This window comes from Triturus cristatus, chromosome 6, assembly GCF_964204655.1.
Source record: "Triturus cristatus chromosome 6, aTriCri1.1, whole genome shotgun sequence".
In the NCBI taxonomy this organism is placed as follows: Eukaryota; Metazoa; Chordata; class Amphibia; order Caudata; family Salamandridae; genus Triturus; species Triturus cristatus.
Genome location: NC_140589.1, coordinates 1,594,232,939 through 1,594,257,480, shown reverse-complemented (window position 1 = coordinate 1,594,257,480; position 24,542 = coordinate 1,594,232,939). Strand labels below are relative to the sequence as shown.

The window sequence follows — 24,542 nt, the reverse complement described above, 5'->3', positions numbered from 1 at the left end:
ATTGTGATACGGTTCTTGAAAGCTTTGGCTCACATTTCCACCTATCCCCTATGTAATGCCACAGTGGGATCCAATCCTGGTCTTAACTTACCTGATGTGCTTTCCTTTCGAACCAATGCACAGTTGTTCTTTGCAGTTGCATACTTTTAAAATGGTGTTCCTTATCACCCTTACATTGGCAAGTTGAGTGAATGAACTTCAGGCTATATCAGCAGTACCTCCTTTTGTCTCCTTTCTGGACCAGTTGGTCCTTCAAACCAAGGCAGCATTCCTTCCCAAGGGGCTTACACCTTTTTTGTGGGTCTGGTATATTGACGACATTTTGATGATATGGGGCTGCACTGAGAAAGAACTGTTGACTTTTCACACATATTTGAATATAAATGAAGTAAATGTAAATGTCTTTGTAATATAGTAAGAATAGCATCACATTTTTTGACTTGGAAGTCTACACGAAGATCCAGACCCTTAGCACTAGATTGTTTAGGAAAAAAACAGCCAGCAAAAGCATTTTAGACTTTCAATCAGAACACCAGCACAACCAGAAGAGAAACATACCATATGGCGAACTTCTTAGGCACAAAAGAAATTGCTCCAATGAAGATGATACCACTCAGAGAAGTGTGAAGCCTTAGAAAGACTTGCTGCAAGGAAATATCCATCTAAGTTTCTGTTAGATTCAGCAAAACGAGCCCATACTATATCTAGGGATACTCTTCTTAAAACCGGTAGTTGTAAACAAAAGAAAACACAACAAAGGCTAGATCAGAAAGTAAGATTTATTACTAAGTTCTTTGTTGAAAATAGAAAATATTCGGTATTCCTAAGAAACACTGGGTGATTTTACTGACAGACAAAGATCTGCATATTACTATAAGTACTAAACACGTGGTCCACTTTAGGCACTTTTATTTACTTGGTCTCTTACATGTAGAACACTTATAGCAAATCTTAAACTTCAAGTTCACGTACTATGCCCTTGCTTTATGTTCCTTCAAAGAAAATCCCCATTAGCACTATTTATTATCTAGTGCTGCACTAGACACAACCTCTTGAATATTAACATTAGATATACTTATGCATATACGTGGAATCTTGTTGCTCTTCCTACTTGCTAACACTTTGGTACATCTCTGATTAGGATATGATTGATTTAACTTAGATTCTTAAATTCTTAGCAATACTTATCTCAAGTCTAGTATTTAAATAGAACATTTTGTGTTTTGTTGATACAGAGTACCTGGGAAACCACTTCGAACTCTATATACAATCAACTTATCCACACACAACTTATTAATTGATGTTTTTTGGGAAACCTTTTTGTATGATACACTACGGACATATGTAGCTAGGTGAATGAAACCACCAATAGATTTAATGCAGTGATTTCTATGAGATAGTCGTGTCTATTGCGCTTCCACTCCAATGTTTATTTTTATTGGGACTTTAATTAACGTCAAGAAATGGGCAAGATAATTGTTATTTATATTTTGTCTGAAAGTGTTTTGGGCAAAGTGGCTGTAATATATTTTATTATCTTCAAGAAATGTTTTTCACAGTTAACATGAATAAATGATGTACAGGTATAATTATGTCAACCTTTTAGATAAAATCAAATTAATTCAGTTCTAAAAATGAAAATAAGTTTATTATTTCTTTTCATCCCTAAAAAAGTGATGTAGTCTGCCACGAAACATGTGTTGGCTGAAAGATGTCAAGTTGGCTCTACATAATAGAGTGATACTAAATTATCTTTATGTAGTAACCATGGATATTTGCTAACTGTTTAGTACCAGAATGACTGTATAATTTAATTCCAAGAATATATAGTTTTTACAGAAGAGTTATCTATTTTAAACAAAAGGAGTGAACCTTACTTTGAATTATTCTATGCACCCAACACATATTGTTACTAATTACCTTTTCATATAGGTCAGTCTATCACTCTATCTTCCTTTTATGCACCCTTTTACTTTTCACCCCTAAAGGAAAAAGAGTGTTTACACCACCAGAGCGAAGGCTACTACCACAGAGTTGGCATGTGGTGTGCCAGTCTTGAAAATCTGCCAGGCTGCTACATGGGCATCCATCCACACTTTTACTAAACACTGCTGTCTGGTTAGCTATTTCAGGACAGGCATTTCACATGTTCGGTCCTGCAGGAGTTCCTGGCTCAGCCATTCCACAGACCCACATATTCAAAAGGTCTGAGTTTATAAATCTTCATCTGAAGAACAAGTTACATACCTTCCCTAATGCCTTTTCTGATAGAATCTTTATCTAACTCCTCACCTGCCCTCCCAGGTTTGTGTAGGGGTCTCAAAAATATATATACGTAATAAGATTTCCATACTGAAAGTCTGCACACTATTTTAATGATGGTTTCTTAAAGCTCCACGTCTGTTGGCACAGACAGACTACAGAAAGAAACTGACATCAGCATGAGCTGGTGACCTGTATATACTGGTCCAGAGTCACGTCAGCACAAGATGGAGTGACACAAGGTGGCATGAACTTACATGACGCCACCTACCGACGCGGGAGGGAATTGCTATGCAAATGTTTTCGAATCCAATCTGACACCTGGGGGTATTCAAAAGGTGAGGAATCTGAGCTTAAATAGAGCCTCTACCAGAAAAGGTGTTACAGAAGGAAAGTAAATTGTTTGTTTTGCAGGAAGGAAATGGGTAGGATCAGTCCTTGGTACGGCTGGGTTGAAGATTCAAGTCATCCATAAAGATAATTTTAGAAGGGTCATAACATGATCAGTGCATTCTTCAACAACTGTGCAGTTTTTCCCTAGTGAGTATAAAATGTCTTTGAGTCACTTTCTTACAAAGGTAGAGGATTTAAGCTCTACTTTGAGACATTGCAATGTTGTATCTATATTGGATTGAATCTTTATTATAAATACAACCTTACTTCAGACTTACCTTTGCTTTGTAGTTGAATGAAAGAGACGTTGGATGGTTGGAGCGCGTCCATAATAATTATGGGATGCATCGGTTAACCATTTGTCAGGCATGATCAAGAGGTCAAGTTTACAGGAAGCGTCATTGCTATGAAGCGGATCTGCGATTGTGTAGAATACAGTAGGACTGCGGTTATGACTTCCAGTCATGTATAAAAGGCTCACGTAATTCACATAGATTCTACCGAGCACTTTTTCTCTAGTGTCATATAAAACAGATCACTTTCAAACAGGAGATTGAAAAAGCAAATGTTTATCATCACTGTTGTACTTACAAACGATTTGGTCCCGTAGCACCCTTGAAGACATCACTGTGCATTATTCCAAGGTTGTGATTGTCATTAAGAAACCTGTGAAACCCCAAATTATTAATAAAGGTATTATTATTAATGAAGCTGCATACTTTCATTCCAGTCCACAAGACTTCAGCAAATAGAGTCAGAGCCATGACATAACAAGTCAGTCTAAGCAAATTGCAAATAGTATACATGATGAGATGGCCCCTATAAATGTGCCAAAATTACTTACTATTCTTATGATCTTTCAAATAGTGACTCCCTCGGGGAAAAATTTAAGGCTGAGAAACTACAGAGCAATAGTGTCATTATCCATCTGAGTGTTTTAATATATGTTGAAATATGTAATACCTTAGATAAATTGAAAGGATGTATCCTCAATCGCAAATCAACACAGCTATAAATCCTTCAAAATCAGTTATAAAATATCGTCTAAATCCTTTACTGATCCCTCGAGTGGCCTCTACTGATGAGCATGCATGTTAAGTTCATTCTTACTGCTTCATTAAGATGAAGTACATTTGCATTTCTGTTCAAAATATCACACATTTCTGCATCTAACACTTTGTTTGTTCTCTTACTGAATGGAAAGATTTAAAACTGCTGATTGAAGCAATCGTTTTCTACTTTAAGGCCATGAAAAGTAGACGATCTTATGCTCTCTATTTTTTTTTTATTAAGACTGAACTTATGAATCTTTAGGGGACATTTATTGATATTTTAAAAGAGGAGATGTTGATCTTGTGAATAGCCACAAGTTTGTCATTTCTAGAGAAGTGTCTTGAGTGCTTTTTAGCAACACAATAACACCACACTTCTAAATCCCTTCTTAAAATCTATTAATCTGGCTTCTGTGTTGGCTATAGCACTCATATGGTAATCATGTGCTCAGTGTACAATATCATGTATGGGTTGGACTGGGTAGGGCGTGCTTATCTTCTTGTAACTGGACCTCTGTGGCTTGCAACACAGTCAACGTGCGTCTCTCTTTTATATTTACTTGCATGTGATTTGTGGCCAGTATCATAATTTCTGTCTAGATGTGCCCAGTTTATCTGTCTGCCGTCCATGACACACTTGCTCACACCATGCACTCAGTGGGTTCATCTTGTTTAAACTTTACATCTATAAATTGGGAAAATGCTCACTAGGACCACAGACAACAGCTCAGATGGCCAAACAAAAAGCTTTCTGCTCCCTCAGGAAAACCACATCAATTGACCAATGTACTTCAATATTTCCACAAAGTTAAATTGACATTTGTATACAACCCTGATTACCAGTCCCCTGTAGGGGTAACTGAGACCTATGGTTATGAAGAGAGACGAGGAAAGACAAAATATAAAGGTCACACAAACCATAACGCTAAAGAAAATCTCCTCTAGCTACTAAGGTCAACCTATAGATAGCCCTCATCTCCTTTGAGGAAGTCAAGAGAACGCAGAACACCACAAATAAGCAGGAGAAGGATGACTCTGAGGATGGGGGGTGGACTTAAATGAGGACGAGGAGGAAGGAAATGGCCTGGCCACAGACCTAGAATTGCGACACCCTAAGGAGAAGGAGAACTACTTTCCTACAGGAGTGCAGTCCCCTGCCAGGACAGGGAGGAATTTGGGCTCCGTAACCTGTCATCTGAGGAACTTGACAAGAGGAAGGCTAAGAGGGAGTTCAAGCTGTTGCTGGCCAAATTGAATCCAGAGGCTGCTAAGGAGCAGGCAGCTGCTAAGATGGCACTAGAGGAGATTGTTCCTACAGGAAATGCTGCCATAGCAGAAGAAACCTGAAAGAGCCTTAGAGCAGAAAATAATCTTTTTGGCAGGAAGGAGCTGGACCTCAAAGCCAAGCATTGTACAAGGTCCAGCAGTAATGGTGGTGGCAATATTTCTGTATCTACTGCAGATGTGAGGGTCCGCATTCCCCAAGACATTATGCTAGCTATGTGTTAAGGGATGACATTGATTATTGGTTTTCAGCCTATAAGGTAGAGGTGAGGATGCATAGGGTTCCAGAATAGGATTGGGGATAGTCTCTAGAAACACATGCCTACAGTGGGTAGAAATACCCTGCTAACACTAGAATTAGGAGACCAAGTTAGGTATGTAGTTATGGAAACCATTCTTTATCACCAAGTTTGGACATGCCCTAGAGAAGTACACAATGAGATTTTGGGACAACCAGAAGCCGGCAAACTGGTCTTGGGTGGATTTCCTTGATTACTGCAGTACGGTCCAGAGTGGTTGGATGAGAGGCAATAAAGTGAGCGATTTTAATGAGCTGTATGACCTGATGTTGAGAGAGCACATGCTCAGTACTTGCCTTACAGAGTTTTTCCAACACTGATTCAAAGCAAGCTTACTTCACCTAGAGAGCTTGTCTAGGAGGCTGACATTTGGGTCAACACCAGAGCGTCCAAAAACGTATTACGAGAGGGGGAGAATCACTGAAAAGGTGGGCAAGGCCCTCACCAGAAGAAAGAGGATAAAGACAATATAAAAACAAAGTTCTCTCATGGCCCACAAACGCAGTTCTCAGGGGAAGTATTCCCAGTCCCAACCTGACCAAAAGCAGAATGGGTGTCTGAAAAGAGGCCCTCAGGGAAGTCCTCCCCCCAAATGCTATGAGTCTTGCAGATACATAAGGGAGTGCCAAATTCCCCAAGAGGGTGCTGCTCCCCCCCCCCAGTGGTGGACAGACACTGGGTATGGCTAGTGTAGTGCTTGAGGAGGAGGTTGACTCAGTTAGCACAAGAGGTTGTGCAGAGAAAGCCTAGCTGTCCCTCGGTGACAAGGAGATAGTGCCAAAGGAATGTCAAGAGGACCCGGAACCTGGAAAATAACCCAGGTATCTGCCAAAATGAGGAAGGGCAAGGGTCATGGGAAGTTGACCTCTAAAACTCCCACAGTCCGAGAGGAGGCTGAGCCTGAGAGCGACACCCTGGAGACTACAGAGAGAGGACATTGCTGCTCTGGGAAATGTATCTGAGCTGGTTGGTTTGCACGCTGAGAGAGGGCCCACCAGGGAGAAATTCTGCAAAGCTGAGATGGAGTGCCATACTCTTGAGGGCCTAAGGCGGCAGGCCAAGGCCCAGGCTGCTGGTAACACCTCTAGTGATCACCTGATATACTGTGAGAAAGACCTTCTGTACAGAGAGATGAAAGTTTCTGGGAATGGGGCAGCCTGTGTGTTGGTGGTCCCTCAGTGCTACAGGGCCTTCCTAATGGGCTGGGCTCATGATATACTCCTGGCTAGACCATTGGGGCAATACAAGACCTTTTCATGGCATTACACCCACTTTTACTGGCCCGAAATGAGAATGACCTAAGATGTATTCTGTAGATCTTGTCCTACATGCCATTCCAATGGAAAGCAAAGGACTGTCCTTCCTGTCTTAGGCATTCCCTTTGAGTGGGTGGGCATCAACGTTGTGAGGCCCTTGTACCCCAAGACTACCCTGGGCAACAGGTTCATCCTGGTCTTGGTTGACCATGCCACTAGGTAACCAGAGGCTATAACTCTGAGGATGTTGTCAGGACCTGCAGAGGCCAGTGCATTGATTTTACATGGGTGTGATCCCCCAAAGAAGTGGTGTCCGACAGTGGCACCAACTTCATGTCTGCCTACATGAAGTCAATGTGGGAAGAGAGTGGAGTAATGTACAAGTTCTCCACACCATATCACCCCCAGACCATCAACAAGACCCTCAAAGGCTTGATTATGGACGTGTCAGAGCCCATGAGGCAGAAGTGGGACATCCTCTTGCAATGCCTTGTGAATTAGGAGTGGGAGCAAGCTCCCAAGAAACACCCCGCACCCCTCCCAGTATCTAGTCAGCTACATGTTGGCTCTCAAGACACAGATGAAGCACTTCTGGTACAAGGCTATGAAGAACCTGGCAGACAGTCAGGGGTTTATGAAACTCTAGTTGAGCTTCAGCCTGACCAAAATGTGTGGGTGTTGGACCCTGTGGAACTCTAGACCCTACGTCACTGGCTGTCTGGGACCCATGAGGCGAAGGATCGCAAGGAGGAGGTCTCCTACATTGTAGGCCTAAAAACCCTGATCAACCCCTTGAGGGTCCTGCAGGTCAACCGCCTCAAGCCCCAGCATGTGAGGTCTGAGGTTACCATGCTCTTGGTGACAGATGATTGAGCTTAGTAGGAGAGTGAACCTCCCCATAACCTCTTATCTTTCAGGGAGCAGGAAGGGTTGACTGAAAGTATCAACCATTCCCCTACTCTGACCCCAGAGAAACCAAGTGACTCTAGCCATTTTTTGGGGCACTTTGCCTTTCTATTCTCACTAAGCCCTGGTCTTTGTGTACCCATGACATTAATAAAGGAGAAAATATAACAGTGAACTATAGGATCTACAAGCTCACTTGACAAAGTTAGAGCCAGTATCAAGGTGGAAGTGTCCAAGATGCTGGACCAGATGCTAGTGAGCACACCAGCATACCTTGATCCAGCACAGTGGTGTTGGTATGCAAGGCCTCCCTACCAGGGCCCGCCCTAGAACTCTGGGTGGACTGTAGATAGCTCAACCCAGTCACCAAGATTGCTCCTTACCCCATCCCCCAAGCTGATAAATAGATGCTAAGTTCCTAAGTACCATCAATTTGATATCTGGGTACTGGAAGATTGCCCTCACCTCGGGGGTTGAAGAGAAATTTGCATTCTCCACCCCAGATGGCAACTTCCAGGTTATGGTGATGTCATTTGGGATAAAGAATGCCCCTATCACCTTCCTGAGGTTCGTCAACAGGGTCCTGGCTGGGGTCCTTCAGTGCCATCTGACTGGATTATATTTCAGTCTTCAGCTCCAGCTGGGAGGACCACCTGTTCCACATCCAAGAGGTGTTTCAGGCCATGCTGCAGGCTGGCCTGACTATCGAAGCTGGCACCTGCCAGACAGAGCAGAGATCTGTGGTCTGCCTGGGACACTAAGTAGGGAGGGGCATGGTGCTGCCCCTCCAAGCCAAGGTTCAGACTATACTAGGCCTCAATGGATAGTACAGGAGATTTGTCAAGGGCTATGGCACCATTGTTGCCCCCTTGGCAGACTGACCTCTAAAAAGTAATCCAAGAAGGTGATCTGGACAGAGGCCTGCTAGAAAGCCTTTGACACCTTGAAGGAGGCCATGTGTACAGCAGCAGCACTCAAGGCCCTAGTCTTCTCCAAGGAATTTTTTGATAAACAAGTTTTTATTGTTTTTGACAACACAACAGAGAAAACCTTTGGACCCCGTGAACCACCACCCCACAGTAATACATTAGAAGGAGCACCACAAAACCACTCTCCCCCCAAAACCCTCCCCCAACCGCCAAGTCGCCCTATGAAGGTACGTTGCCCAGCCATTTCCCCCAGACCTTTCGATATTTCTTGGGGCAGCCCCGCGCCTGGTAAAGAGTCCGCTCCTGCGCCGCACACCAGTCCACCCCTGCGCCCCATTTGGCTAAACTGGGCGGCTGCGGCTGTTTCCATTCCGCTGCAATGTCTCGTTTAGCCACCATTAAAGCAGTCATAAGGAACAGCTGTTCCGGGCGTGTGCCATCTAAGCCGTCAGTGATTTCCAGTAGGGAGTGTTTAGGTTCATGTGGCAATACCCACCCCAGGACCTCGACGCCCCTCCAGTATCCCTCCAACTCCGCGCACGACCACACCATGTGGAGGAAATCAGCCGGCTCAGAGCCACAGCGGGGACAGGTCGCGTCAGTGGAGAGGCCCGCTCGGTGGAGGCGGGCCGGCATAAGATAAGCAGTGTGAAGGTAGTAAACCTGGATAAGCCGCAGTCTGGCGGAGGCCGTCACTAAGCGGGGAGCCATAAAGGCGTCCCGCCAATTAGCCTCATCCAGGGGCCCCACCCAGCCCTCCCATCGTTCCTTAAGGCCCTCCAGGGATGTTGGGGTGCAATTGACAAGGGAGCGATAAATCCTGGAGATGCCCCCCTCCCTAAATTGCCCAGCATGACGTGAGCCTCCGTGGGGCTGTGGTCCGGCAGCCGGATGTCCAGCGGGGTGTATGTGCGTATGGCGTGTCGCAATTGGAGGTAGCGGTAGAATTGGGAGGAGTGGAGGGAGAAGCGCTCCTGCAGCTCCGAATAAGAACACATTCGCCCCCCCCCGCCAAACGTCTCCCAGCTGGGAAATACCGACGAGGTCCCAAGAGTTAAAGCCCTCCAGATCCGCGACCTCCCGCAGCCATGTCCCGTGCCACAGAGGAGTGACCCGGGTCAGCCTCCCAGTCCATCGGGTGTGACGGAGCGCCGCTCGCCAGGCCAGGAATATAGCTCTGGTGATATCCGGGCAAGAGGCAGGGATGGGGGCGCCATACAGACGGTCCTGAACGCCGGAGAAGCCCAGCTCCCCAAGTTCCACCCTATAGGCCGGGTCGGACCATCCCCCCCCAAACCAGTCGTGAATGACCAGGAGGCGGGTGGCTAGATAATAGAGGTAGAGATTAGACATGGCCAGGCCCCCATCGAAGGTGGGCAGGCGGCAAGTCGACAGAGTCAACCTGGGCTTCCCACCCCCCCAGAGAAATCTCGTCGCCATCCCATCTAGTTCACGGAACCAAGCCCGCGGAAAGGAAAGGGGGGTATTTTGCAGCACATACAGGAACCGGGGGAGAATCATCATCTTGTAGAGGGCCACCCGCCCCAGCGGGTTGAGGGGCAGCTGGTGCCATCTCGCCAAGTCTGCATTAGCTTTCTTGACCAGGGGGGTCACGTTGAGCGCCCAGCTCAGCTCCGGGAGGAGGGAGACCCAGATGCCCAAATATTTAAAGGACAACCGGCGGAGGGGGATGGTCCTCTGCCAATCAAAACAGTCCCGGGAGGGGTGCAAGGGAACCAAAACCGACTTCCTCGAATTCAGGGACAGACCAGACGCCCGGCCAAAACGACCCAAGATGGACAATGCACGAGGTCCAGAACGCGCCGGGTCGCCAAGATACAGCAGGACGTCGTCCGCGTAGAGGGCGATTTTATCAGCCTCAATGCCCGGCCATTCCCAGCCTTGAAGGAGATGGTCACTTCTGATCAGGGCCGCGAGGGGCTCCATCGCGAGCGCGAAGAGAAGGGGTAACAGCGGGCACCCCTGCCGCGTCCCCCGGCCGATCCGAAAAGGCCGCGACTGCACTCCGTTAACCAAGACCCTGGCACGGGGGCGGGCATACAGGACCCGCACCATCCCCATGAACTTAGGGCCGAAACCCACATGGGCCAGGACGTCAAATAGGTATGGCCACCCCACCGAGTCGAAAGCCTTTTCGAAGTCGACAATGAGGAGGGCGAGGTATGGAGTCAGGCGGTGGCGGTTAGCCAGGGCCACGTGGAGGCGGCGAAGACAGTGGCGAGTGCCCCGCGCTGGCATGAAGCCGCATTGGTCCGGGTGGACCAGAGTCGACAAAAAGGGCCGAAGCCGCTGGGCCAGGATCGCCGCGTAAAGCTTCACATCAGTGTTAATAAGCGAAATCGGTCGGTAAGCTGCTCTGTCGGTGTACGGCGGCGTAGATTTAGGCAAAACCACAATGGTGGCCAAGTCCGCTTCTAAGGGGAAAGAGCCCTTCTCGATCGCCTCCGCATAGTGGTCCCGCAGCTGCGGGACCAGGCTGTCCCTATATGCGGCATAGAATTCCTGGGGGAGGCCGTCGGGTCCCGGGGTCTTCCCCACGGACGTACGCCCTATCGCGTCCCCAATTTCCTCAAGGGAAATGGGAGTTTCCAGGCCCTCCCATTCGTTCGGTCGAAGCCGAGCAAGGTGCACGTCACTGGACGCGAGCAGAGTGGCCAGCGAAAGATCCGGTGCCCGAGCCCGGTAGAGCTGGGAATAGAATTGGGCGAAAGCAGCCGCTATCTCCACGGAAGAGGAATGGAGCACGCCCTCGGAATCGGTGATCGCCGGAATGATGCGCGATGTCCTGGGATAGGTGGCCAGGCGGTGCAACAGCGTGCCGTTTTTGTCACTCCAGCCGTACACCCGTGCCAGCGAAGACTGCCAGAGAAGCTTGGCCGCCTCAAGGGAGCGCTGCCGAATCTCCTCACGAAGGAGCCGCAGCTGCCGGTCCACAGCCGGGTCGTCGAGCTCAGCGGGAGACCGTTCCAACCGCAGCGCCCGGGCCTCACAGGCAGTGAGCTGCCGCAGCCGCGTCTGGCGGTGTCGCACCACGTGCGCCTTAGCCGCGCCTCTGATGGTCGCCTTGTAGGCCTCCCACAGGGTGCCCGCCGAGAAGACCGATCCCACGTTGGCGCAGAAGTACTGGGTAAGCTCCGTGCCCACCGCCTTACGAAGCGTCCTATCCTGGAGGAACCAAGCGTTAAAGCGCCACATCGGCCGGGCCGTGGGAGGCGGAGGGCCCAGACCCAGGAAGACCGGAGAGTGGTCCGAAATCCCCCTGGGGAGGATACGGATATCTTGGGGGACAAAAATCATGTCAATACGCGCATGAGAGCGGTGAGCGGCCGAGGTGTGGGTGTACTGGCGCGCGTGAGGGTGCCAGGTCCTCCAGGCGTCGCAGAGCGCCCGGGCCTCGGCCCAGCCTGCCAGCTGCCTCGCCCGTGCCGCACGGGAGTCCGACACCGGACCCGACAAGTCCAGCTGAGGGGCCAAGACAGCATTAAAGTCCCCCCCAAGCACGACATCGCCCAACGGGAAGGCATCCAACAGAGAATCTGCGCTGGATAACGCCTGCGACAATCCAGAGGGTGGCGCATAGAACGACAGGAAGCTGGTCGGCCTACCGTCGAGTGTGCCGCAAACAGAAAGCCCGGTTCCCTGAGGGTCATGGATCACCCGTGTGAGGACAAAGGGGGGGGAGCGTCGCAACAGGACGGCCACCCCGCGGGAGCCACGAGAAAAGCCAGAGTGCCACACCCGGTCATACCCGTAGCGGGCTAAAAAGGGACACCTCTCACCAAGAAGATGGGTTTCCTGAAGCAGGAGCACATCGGCCCCCATTCGCTGGGCGTACTTAAGGACCGCAGCGCGTTTAAGCCGATCCAGCAGGCCGTTGACATTCCAGGATAGGATGCGCAGCTGAGCCTTGGGGGCTAAGTCTTCCATGGGAACAGTGGGCGGGAATCGCAGCGGGGGCGAGACACCCAGGGGGGCGGCGGCAGGACACCGAGCAGCAGGGACGTGCGGGGAAGGGACAAGGTGCATGGAAGCGCCCCGGGGAGCATGAATGACCTATTAGGGGGAGCCAAGGAAGGCCAGCAGAGAGCGGGTGCTGGCGGAGCGCATGTGAGTGTCAGGGGGAAGCCACGCAGTGGCACTCGCAAGAAGCTGTTGTGTGATGGGTCCAAGAAAAACCAAACCTGAACTAAAAGGAACACCCTCCCTAGTAGGAACAACCGACAAGACCCCCCTCCCGACCCCCCACCCCCCACCCTACACTTCGAAAACGGAAGCATCTGTCGCCCGAACTTCAACAAACAACTACAAAGCCCCAAGCAGAGGCGCTCGGGTGTAAAGAGCGTGGTGGACCCCTCCTGAAGTACGGATGGAATGGTGCTGTCCTAGGTAACTACACCAGTGCGGAAAGCCACCGAGGCCAAGTCTGAGATTGAGGCCCGTGCAGCGGGACCAGGCCGTCGAATCCTCCGCCGAGACAGAGGACAAACAAAAGTCCCTTCAAATGGCTGGGCTGCGGGAGAGGTCGGAGAGGTCTATGTGCAGGGGGAGGGGGGGGGGTCGGGGACGGGTCAAGCAAAGGCGATGAGCGGAGGCGAGAGCCCCCAGCCGCCTGTGAAGAAGTCCCAGATGAGGCGCATGAGTCCCTTGGTCTCCTCCCCGACATACTCACGGATCGAGACCCCTTCGCCGCCCCGCCGCGGGGTCGCCAGGACTGCGTGCACCGCCTGCGTCGTGGGCGCGGGAGTCGAGCTGTGTCCTGAGTCGAGAGCCGCTGGGTTGGCGACACCCGCCCGGGCTGGCGCAACGGCCGTTACTCGGTGAGCCAGGTCCACGCCGCCCGAGGAGTGTCAAAGAATAATGTCTTGCCCTGGAAGATGACGCGGAGGCGCGCCAGGAACTGGAGTTGGTAGCTGAGGCCCAGGGAGCGCATCTTGTGTTTCACCTCCATGTACGAACGGCGCTGTTCCTGGACCTCGCGGGTGTAGTCCGGGAAGACCATGATGGGATGGTTGTTAAAGACCAGGGGGGCTTGCAACCGCGCTTCCTTCAGGATAGCGTCCCTGTCTCTAAAGTTGAGGATCCGCAAGATGAAGGGGCGCGGGGGGCCCCCACAGGGGGCCTGGCCGCCAACGACCGATGCGCCCTCTCCACCACAAACCAGGTGGACAAGCTGGCTGCCGGCATCCAAGATTTGAACCACTTCTCCAAAAAGTCGTTGGTGCGGCCAGACTCGACCCCCTGCGGAAAGCCCACCAGGCGGAGGTTATTGCGGCGGGCCCGGTTTTCGGCATCTTCCGCCTGTCGATGCAGCTCCTGAGAGTGGGTCGTGAGCTCCCTGACTTGGTCTTGGAGCTGCCGGATGTCATCCTCCGCCGTCGAAATACGGCATTCCGCCTCCGTGATACGGGCTGTGGTGTTGCGGAGGTCCTGTCGCAAGAGCGCGACGTCCACCTTCACCTCCCCAACCATCCCCTCCAGGGACGCGCGGGAGGCGTTGATGGCCAGCAGGATGGCAGCGAGGTCTGTGCCAGGAGCCGACGCCGTCTCACCGCCCGTGCCCGGGGGGTCCGGGGTCGTAAAGCGGTCGATTGTGGTCTGGTGGGACGTGGTCTTCGACTTGGCGCCCCTGTCCTTGCCCATGATGGTGCTCGGGATGAGTACGCCAGCGTCCGGGCTCAGCAAGGCGAATCGGTGGCCAGCCGCGCCCCTCCGCCAATCGACCGGCCGGCGGGAGGCCAGGGACTGGAGGTGCTAGAAGGGAGAGCAAAGGCAACGCCGTACCCAGGCGGGGGGAGGCCGGGAAGCCGCCGGAGATACCACAGCCCCGCTCCGGGCCGGGCCGCCCCCTCACCTCACCAGAGCCGCTCCGGCGCGGACCACCCCGCAGGCGTCCTCAGTCCAGGCACAGTCCCGGGGCCCTCTCACTGCAGCCCCTCACCTTAGGTCCACTGGTGCGCCCGATGCAGCAGGCCAGCTGGCAGACGCCCCCGGGTCCGGTCAGCAGCCGGGGGGGGGGGGAAGAGAAAAGAGCGCCGTCTGCCCATCCGCGGCGAGGCCCCACCAGCAGGGGGGGAGGAGATCCGAGGCCACAGACAGGAATGGGTTCCTACGCCGGCTGCGGAGGCCCGTGGCCGCTGGGCTCCGCCGCTCCCCGCAGTGGATCCCACCACACAGCTCTCCAAAGGGCCGCCGCCCGGTCACCGCTGGTGCGGGTCTGCAGCGGTGGCGAGAAGATACACAGGAGCCGGTCCCAGCGCGGCCCACACAGGCTCAGCTCGCCCGCTCCCGGCCGTCGTGGGCCTCCGCAGGTCCAGGGGGCACCCCACGGCTCCGGAAACAGCACCCTGCCGGGTCACCAGTGGTTGGGGCAGCGTTGAGGCAGCGGTCAAGCAGGCATCGCAAGAGGCAGCCTTCCCGGGTCCCGCAATGGCCAGCCAGCCGCCACCGTCCACACGGCCTGCGGCCCTCGTTGACGCCGCGGGGCTTGCGCAACTGCCAGCGCCGGCCACGGAACCAGCCCGTCGCGTCCCCAGCAGCCTCGTAACCAGGGGCAGCAGAGCTCAGCCCGGGGAGCAGGGAAACAGCCGAAAGTCGCACCGAGTGTGGTGCCTCGGTCCCGCTGCAAGTAGAGACCTCCGGATCACTGCTAGGACAGCGGGGGACGGTGAAAGGCCGGATGAGAGGGGTCAGGCATCAGGAGCCTCACAGATGGGCGGCCATCTTGACCAGCGCCACCTAGCGCTCCCCAACCTTACCCCTTCTCCAAGGAATTTATTACTCAGACAGACACCTCAGAGTTTTTCATAGTGACTGTGGTCCCACAGCTAACCGAAAAGGGCTTAGGCCAATCCGTAGGCTTCATTAGCAGGAGGCTACTTCCCAGGGAACAGAGGCTGAATGCAATTAAGAAGGAAACCTTTGCAGTGGTCTGGACACTGAAGACGGTGAGACCATACTTGCTTGGGACTCAGGTCCGGGTTCAAACAGACCACACACCCTTCAGAAGGTTAATGCACATGGGGGTGAGAATTCCACACTTGTGAGCCGGTCTATGTCCCTACAGTGGAACACAGTCCTGGGATTGACCACTCCAACGCTGATAATCTTTCCAGGTTTTTCCACATTAGTGATTAGAACTGACATGAGCATTAGTAGTTCTCCCTTCTTTCAGCTGAGAGGCTCAGGGTGCTCTCTCCCTAAAACATGGTCAAATTGCCCTACACTTTGATTGGCATTTTTCATTTACTTTTAAGCCCATGTAAAAAAAAAATGCATCTAGTGGGCCTGCAGTACCCATTGTATCACTCACTAAAGTAGGACCTTAAAACCTTTATCAGGCCTATGATTGCAGCTTATAGTACAGTTTTAAACTGCTATGTCAACCTAGTACACAACAGATGATGGAAGGATGCTTGCAATAAGTTTACCCACTGGCAATCACTCAGGTAGCATTAAAACCTACCTTTTGCCCACCATGCCCCCTCAGGTTTAGCCCAGATATTTGCAAATTAGTCTGTTCTGCTCCAATGGGAACAGGTCAGTCAAACTGCCAAGCCAGGCCCTCTCCGAACCAGAGCACAAGCAATCCAAGACCGGTTTCGCCCGGAGTGGGGCTCTTCAGTTTAGTGCAGTTTGGTTTGAGTGGCACAGTGAGCAAGGGATCCACATCTGGACATACCTTTGGCCACTTGCATAATTAAATCAAACATACAAAAAGTGATAGGGGGATGCTTGCATTATTAGTCTACCCACTATAAATCGCTTTAGGTATCATTCTAAACCATTGTTTTTTGCCGACCATGCCTCTTCAGATTAGACCCAGCCAAATGCAAATCAGTCTTGGTCGTGCTCCCACGTCTAGGCATAGCCTTGACCACTAGGGGCTTTACATCAGGGCAAAATCGGTCTTGAGTTGCTTGTGCTTTGATTCGGAGAAGACCTGGCTTAACAGCTCAAGCTGGACTGTTTCTATTGGAGCAGGGTCATGTTTGTGAAAACACTATGCAGCACTGCAAATAATATTAATCTTTGTGTCATCTTGTATATGTTGAGAGAACAAAGTTATGAAGAATTTTCCAAATTCTTTTTTTGGGTATGTTATTTGGGTAACATTCCCATTCTTATCTTGTTATGAATCTCTGACTTCTCTGCACTTTTAACTGCGATGTCAACAGGGTCTGCGCATTATTGCCCCTTCATAGAAAGTACAGCCCAGTTTCAAATGTGTCCTCTCAGCCAGTGCCTAACTTGTAAAAGAATGAATGCTGGTACCAGTGCTCTGCTCAGAAGCCAATGGACAGTGCGATTAAGTGTTGGCACACAGGATACACCTTTATCGCACTCTTGCAGGTCCCTGCTTTCTCCCTTTGTGACTGGTTTTTCCATCTTTCTCTTTCTTCTTTCCCCTTTGTGTGTTTTTCCCTTTTCTTCTCTTTGGAAATAGTGAGGTGTTGTCCTTCATAATGCCTGTAAAGAAGACTGTGATCCTCTGAGTCAGTCCTGCTTCATTACACAGTCTCTGAACACTTCAGCAGAGATTCACCTGTGGGCTCCCAGTCACACAAGCAAACATGTTGCAGGTAATTTCACCATGGCCAGGATCGGATTGCTGAAATAGCTGCAGATATTATTCTGTGCTTTAAGGTCTGGAACATAAATTGATCCTCTTGTAGATTCAGTGGACAAGGGAGAGAGAGAAGTCCCTAATATTTGGGTGCGGTATGTGCCAGGAATTCTCCAACGTTGATTTTGACAGGAGCTTACTGCTCCTACCAAAGTAGGGTTTCCATACTAAGCCGCAGTCTCCTCCGGAATCACCTTTTTCCTGCCCCTCCATAAGTGTACCAATAGTGACGCTGTCCAGTGTTTGGGGCATAGCTATTTATGTAGATGGTTATATGGTGGAAGAACAGCACTTGCACCTTTATGATGCTCCCCCTTAAGATTTCTCACTATTGTCACCTTCTCCCCTGCCCACTATTTTTACCTAAACATCCCCCCCTTTGCCATCGTAGTGGGTTCCGCTGCTCAGTGCGGTATGGGGCACTTCCTATTCCTAATTCTAAAGAGGTCCCGGTGCAGCAATTGGGTCTCCTGGAGGAATGTTATGTTTTGTTCATGTTGCTGTATTTAGTGCAATAATTTGTACCTCTTATTAGACAGGTTTAACCCCCACATGTTGAGTTAGATCACCTTGAAGGTATAGGTCAATATCTGGTTAAGTAAATGAATGTGGTATGGTACACTTAATCAAGTCAGAGTAAAATGAGTAATACAGTGATCCCAAATAGAAATTCAATATCCAGTATTTTACAGTTTCGACAAATCTAGTAGGTCTGTGTATATAGAACAACAAAACTTCTTAATATATATTCAGTAATTGTTGGTCTATTTGGCTAGCTCACAGTATAGCATCTAAACTCCTAAACCTCCAGAGGTATAGATGGTGTCAATAACCTAGAAATTGATTCCCCAAGGAAATCGTGGTAACAGTTCTAACCCTTTCATTTTTGTATGCATGCATTGCATGCCCAAAGTGTTCACAAAGAAAAGATACAATATTGCATTTAACAGTTTATTGAAAAGCTCTAATCTTTGTATATAAAACATGGACTGCGATTGTAAGTAAGATAAGACACGTTATTGTAAAAAGCATTATTAGAATAGTGAATTTAATCATTGTAATTGTTCATAATGTTGTGAAAGTTACTCCTATCTATTACTAGCCTCTATGCTAAAGAGAGCATATGGGGAGTATCCATCTGCCAGGCCTGTTGGAATGACCTAACCCCATACCTTGGTACTGAATACCAGAAAACCAGGGTTAGCGCATACACAAATGCACCTCCGTCTGAGTGTACAACTATCTTCCTTCTCAGGATGAAGTTCGGGGACAGCAGGACTGCATGTTACAGCATGGTACTGTGATGATTCAGGGAGGAAGTGAACTCTCACCAACTTCAGCACAGACTCTGCTTTTATAATAAAATGTCAAGCTTATCACACTGTGCCAGAGGTGCAGAACAGCCCTCAAATTTGACTAAAGCAGAAAACTTACCTCCTTGCGAGCACAGAAAAAAAAACAATGCTATATGTTCTGAGTTTGTGCGACCCCGGAACTAAATGTGCAGACTCCAGGGCGTGTACAAACCACTAATAAAATGATGGTAAAATAGAATGAGGAATAAAATGAGGACTAAACATAAGCCGCATAACACCAGGACACAGAAACCTGCAAAGAAGAGTACAACCAATTTACATAATGATTTCCAGTAGACATATCCTACAGGGATTAACAAAAGATCTGACCCCTCCTCAAACACCTTCATCCAACATCTTCCCCTGCACCACAACACCATCATGTCATTGCTGCTGATAGTCGTGCTCGGAGCCGGGTTCCCTTTGAGTACTGGACGCCCAATTCCAATTGGTCATTTGCTCACTGTCTTGAAGGTGCTAATCAAGTCACTTCTTTCTCTTTTAGTGTCTTCAGGTGATGGCCTTCGATCCATCAGAGTGTGGCCAACTCTGCTGCAACGTCTTGCATGAGACTTCTTTGCTGGTATTACTGGTTGTATTTCCAGCAGTTTATGCTCCTCGACTTGAAATTCTGGCTATAGCAGCCTCTGTCCAGGACAAATCTTGCCTTGTCGCTGGAAGATGAGGTGAAAGATATGGCCCCAGCAGTCCTTGATATTTACCTTTTGTAAATGGTCAATTAGGGATTTAAGATCTTTTCTTTTGTATGGTCTTGTAAGGCTTTGATAGGGTTCGGTAAATTGGGAAATGTACTCGCTCCCCGCTTATGTCCCATTTCTGTTGCACCAATGCGACGTTCTTTTCTTTTAGGACATATCGGTGGACTCTTATGAGGACTTCAGGGAAGATGGGGGAAGTACTTGTTTGGACCACACTGGAGTCCAGTCTAGTGCATTCAATGCAATTTGATAACTGCAGGCTGGGGGGTGGAGTCAGGCCCCAGTAGATCCTTCAAAATTGAGTGCAGGTCATAATCCGTTTTTTCTGGTCTGAACCTTTGGAGTCTGATGTTGTTGCAGCAGAATCTGTTGTCCAAGTCCTCTAATTGCCTCTGAAGCGGTATAAGTTGTTCTTGTAGCTGTAGAATTTCCTGTGTAATGAATTCCTACTCTTCAGCTAGCTCATCTTTGTTCTCTGTCAGCAAGGAGAAGAACTCCCGTAGTCACTGACACCCTTTTTTGGTGTCTCATGAGCTCTTTGTTAATGTCCATCTGGAGACGTCCCAGGTTCTCCTTGAGGCATGCAAATAACCCTACAAAATATTGGTGCGCTATCGGTGCCTAATTAGATTCTGTGTCTGACCGTTTACTAGTTCTTCCTCTGGGGGTCACTGGTTTGTCCTTCTGGCAGATGACCTCTTTCACTTGGGATAGCTTCAACCAAATGTCCAAAGAATGCTCTACATTTGACCTTTATCTGGAGTCATCTTGTCACTCCAAGTCATTGTTCAGGCTGCTGATAGTTAAGGGGGGAGCAAGTTAGGTCACGCCTGGCCTTTATCAGCTAGGGACAAAAAATCTAGAAGCAGCCAAGACAACCTCTTGGCTCAGTAATATGTCTAGTATCTGCACTCTGGCCCTGCACTAACATTTGCCAGGGATGAAGCGGTGTTCCCTTGAAGTGGTGTTCCCCCAGGCCACCTCACTGGCTATTCTACCCAATGGTTGATACCCAGGAAAGAGCTCAGCCTTCAGTGGGCAGCAATGGCCGTACCATAGGATAAGCAGAGGTCTAGTTCTGGTTTTGTTCCCCGAGTACAGTTCCTACACTCGCCTTGGCTATCCAGTGGGTCTACTTACCCCTGCACCCTGGCCACTACCCTGCTGGTCGAGGGTCTGCAAGCCTGTCAGCACTCAAGGCTAGAATCTGGTTCTGGTGCTTCCTCTTATTCATGCTGCCACTCCTTAGCTGCAGCACTCACAGGTTCCAATGACTGCCTCTGCTGCCACCTCCAAATCCACCTCACGCCAGCTCACCCATGGGCCTCTGCCAACCGAATAAAGCCTCTGCAGTCAGCCGGCTCTTGTCAGGACTGGCACCAACAGTGCTTCTGGATGGGCCCTCTACGATGGGCATTTGTGTGCTCCCTGAATGCGTACAAGACCCACAGAGGCCAGTTGCACCTTCCTGCCAGATCATTTCCTCAAGAACAGGGCACCGGCTGGTGTTTTCTTTTTCAGGACTTGGCTACCATCTTGGGGCTCTGCCTTGTTCTCGGGGCAGCTTGAGATATCAGGTCTGGCAGTGGGGATCCAGGCACATCAAACATTGCCCAGCCCCCTCCACACTCATGGAGAATCAAAGGTTTCCGTACCAGTGAAGAGCTCATCAATCAGATTCGCGGAATAGAGGGATGGAGATTCTCGTCCGTCTATGCTGCTACCTTAGTTACGCCCCCTGTGAAAATTCAGGATGGTAGAAAATTTGCTATTATCAATTATTTTTCACAAAAGATTGATCTTCTTATTTTTAATGTTAACAAAAAACAGTGTTTGCAACAAACTCAACACAATCTGATAGTGTTATGGCTTTTCTGAAAGGTTTGAATGACTCCTAAACTTAAATTCTGATTCTGAAGTACATTTTAAAAATATACAGCCTTCCCTGATATTTAATGTATATTCATTTAACTTTTTATTGTGAAGTGATGCTTTACTGGAATATATTGAAAGATCATGATAAGTCACTGTTTGGTTGTTGGCTCATTTTTTGAACAAACAACAAAAGCTCTACATCTGTGTCACTGGAAGAGTCTGATGAATGTAGTGGTGCAGTACTTTTGTAGATCAGCTTTCATTGCCAAACCTTACAGGTGTAAAACTTGTTGAAACTGTCTCTTCTCTCCACTACATTCAAATAACACTGTAAACAGCTAGAAAGGAAATGGAAAGCCATCCACAACACTACCAACAGAACTAGTTACAATGCTGCCCTCAGATGCTATCAGCAGCAAATAAGAGATATAAAGAAATAAAGCACTAATGGACCGCTTTGAAGAAATCTCAAACAGCTGCAATGAGATCTTCTCGATTGTCAAGGATTCAACTTCACCCTCAACCACTGTCAACAACATTGCTGCCTCCCAAAAACTCTGTGACAACCTATCCAACTTCTTCCACAGCAAATTCGCTAATATCCAAACTAACTTCGCACACCAACACAACCCCAGATAATTAATCACTAACCTACCCACCCAATCAAAATGGACACCTGACTGAATGCACAACCCTCACCATAAATGGAACTGTGGCAGTCATGCGAACCATCCATTTAGGGGCCTAAACCACCACCACATCTACAATCTGGGAACATCACCAATCAGCACCACCCTAATCCACATCTTCAACACCTCCATCATGTCTGCTCTTTCCCAGATGAATAGAAAATTATAAAAATCAATGCCGTCGTCAAGAAGCCCACAGCTGACCCGAATCAAATAAGCAACTTCCAACCCATCACTCTGCTCCGCTATCCAGCCAAAGTGATTGAGAAGGCAATCAACAAGCAACTTATAACCCAGCTCGAACTTCACCATCTTCTAGACAACAACCAATGAGGATTCAGAGAGAACCAGAGCACCAAAACACCACTCATTGCAGTCACCAACAACATTTAAATCATCATGGACCAAGGAGAAACAGCAGCCCTCATCCTCTTGACCTCTCTGCAGCCTACGGCACTGTCTCACACAACACTTTAAATCAGAAGACCCCACGAGATTAGCATACAAAGATCTACTCTCACATGGATCTCTTTCTTCCTCATGGGAAGAATCCCAGGGGTCAGGCTGCCACCTGTTACATCAGAGACCAAGAAACTGATATGCAAATTCCCACAGGGATCACCCCATAAGCCCACTTTTTTCAACCTATACATGACAACAGTTGCCAAGCCATGCAGTGTGCACCTCCTGCTTCCACATCCTACGCATGGTGCGAAAGATTTCGAAATGGTATTCTCCGAACACCAAATGGACCGTCATGCAAGCACTCATCACCAGCAGACCAGACTATGGCAACACTCTCTATGCCAGAACTTCCAAACAACTCCTACAGAGAGTAAAGACCACCCAAAACACGGCCGCAACACAACATAGGACCAGAATACCTGAACAACCGCATACGCTTTCACCAACCCACCAGACACCTAGGCTCTGCCTTACTCTCACACATTCCACGCATCCGCAAAAGCGAAACTAGAAGTCACTCCTTCTCTTACATTGTACCCAAGACAAACCCCCCTCAACACATCAGACCCCATATCTTAACTTCTTGAGTTCCATAAGAATCTGAAGACCTGGCTCTGCGTATGAGAACCTTGGGGACCTATACACCTGCTCAAGCACCTGGATAGTCTGTGGGGTGATTAGTGCACTATACAAATAAACATTACCAGTCTTCACAAAGTACCCTTTGTCTACTTTTCAGAAAGTGATAGCAGTTGTCTTGATTCATCCAAAAACCTCCACGAACTGAAAGCAGGGAGAAACTGCAAACAAGGGAAATAATATCCACTACTTGTGAAAAAAAAAATCTCTTTGCCCGTGTCCGTTAGCTTTAAAGAGGGTGATATTAGCACAGAAAAGCTTTTGTGGACAAGGCTTTTTGAACAATTACCACACACCTTTTTGTAGACCATGTCTTCCCTTTAAAAGAGAAAATATCGTTGCCATGGATTGTCAAATGGCTCCTCCAGGATTAGTCACAAATCCTAGCTGTTTTCAGAATCTCCAACATGGGACAAAAAAGGACACACATATAGCCAAGCTATCATTTGTGGAAATAAACTGTTACATAGGCATACACATGATCATTTAAAATGCCAGAAAGCCTAGTATTCTTTGGGGAAAAGACTTAGCAACCAAATACTAACAGTTGTTCTGCACTGTCCGCTGCCATGTGCCTAACTATATGTACACCAAAATTGTAATTTCTAAATTAACTATTGTTCCAGATTTAAGAAGTACCCAGCTGGCAGTGATCGTTATACCTAGTTTAGAAAGAATGTAAAACATCCTGGCTGGTGAGAACATTTTTTTTCTGTTCCATTAAGGACATGTAGTTGAGGATGCTGCATCATCAGCTTCATTTATTAGGCTCAGTAGCTCACCCATAGCTCTTCCATTGAAAACACCTGAAGTACATGTATGCTTCTTGGTTCACAAAATTAGAACAACCAATAGAAGACAGTGGTCAATCATTCAAAGCTGACAAAGTACTAGAGTAGAGTTTCTATCCCTCTTTTCTTTAGTGAAGCCAGGCTCCACTTCCACTGTTCATTTCAATCCTTATTCATGCTTCTGCCCGATGCTATGGCAAAGGAAAGGAAGAAATTAAAACAGGGGTTACAAACTAAATAAAACATGTCCCTGAAAGTGATGCATTAAGACTGTGATATCCCCAGAAAATGAAAAACACTACTAACTTCAAACATGAAGACCGCCTAGCCAAGGAAAAAGAAGCCTTACCCATGAGTGGGTTGTCAAATATGTCAAAACATCTGGTGGGATACTCCTCATCTTCGTGTCCCAGTAGAGAACTGAAAATGTCCTTCTCATTATCTAGAACATTTTACAGTCTGTGGCAGGACCAGAGAAGAGGATTATGCATGTTTAGAGCTTACTACTCATGTCAGAAGCCATTCCTTTTTTGGCGTAATGTAAAACATTTTAAATGTTGAATCGGCTGACCAGTCGGCCACAACCATAATGTCCTTCTAACAACCTCCTAATGAGAACTTGCTTTTCAAGCCAGACAGGAGCCACATACCAAAATATCAATTCCTGTCTACTGCATAACCCGCTGAAGCCATCTTGTGATGGGGTGGAAGAGACAAGACACTGGTGCACCCTGGTGGGTCATTGTTTAGGCACCATAACTTTAGAGCCCTTGAGTACATTGAATGACACGGAAATTGGAAAGGCCAGGAACTAGACATAGTCTTCCTGTCAATGGTGAACATTGCATTTGACACCATTCAAAATGGCATCAAACTGAGGAGCATAGCTATCTTGGCTGAAAATTCTTACCTCACTGTCTTGCCAAGATAAAGAGATTCAATACCGAATTACCATCCCATACATGGGAATACTGAGGATCTGGA

The 24,542-nt window shown here is 48.6% G+C and overlaps 1 protein-coding gene across 1 annotated transcript in view; it reads right to left on the bottom strand.

Annotated features, from left to right (window-relative positions):
- LHCGR (luteinizing hormone/choriogonadotropin receptor) overlaps positions 1-24,542 on the bottom strand; it is a 789,694-nt gene that overhangs the window by 160,342 nt on the left and 604,810 nt on the right. Inside the window, exon 8 of the mRNA XM_085609368.1 lies at positions 3,247-3,321. Coding sequence (XP_085465494.1) covers positions 3,247-3,321 — 75 coding nt within the window. The remainder of the gene's footprint in view (positions 1-3,246; positions 3,322-24,542) is intronic.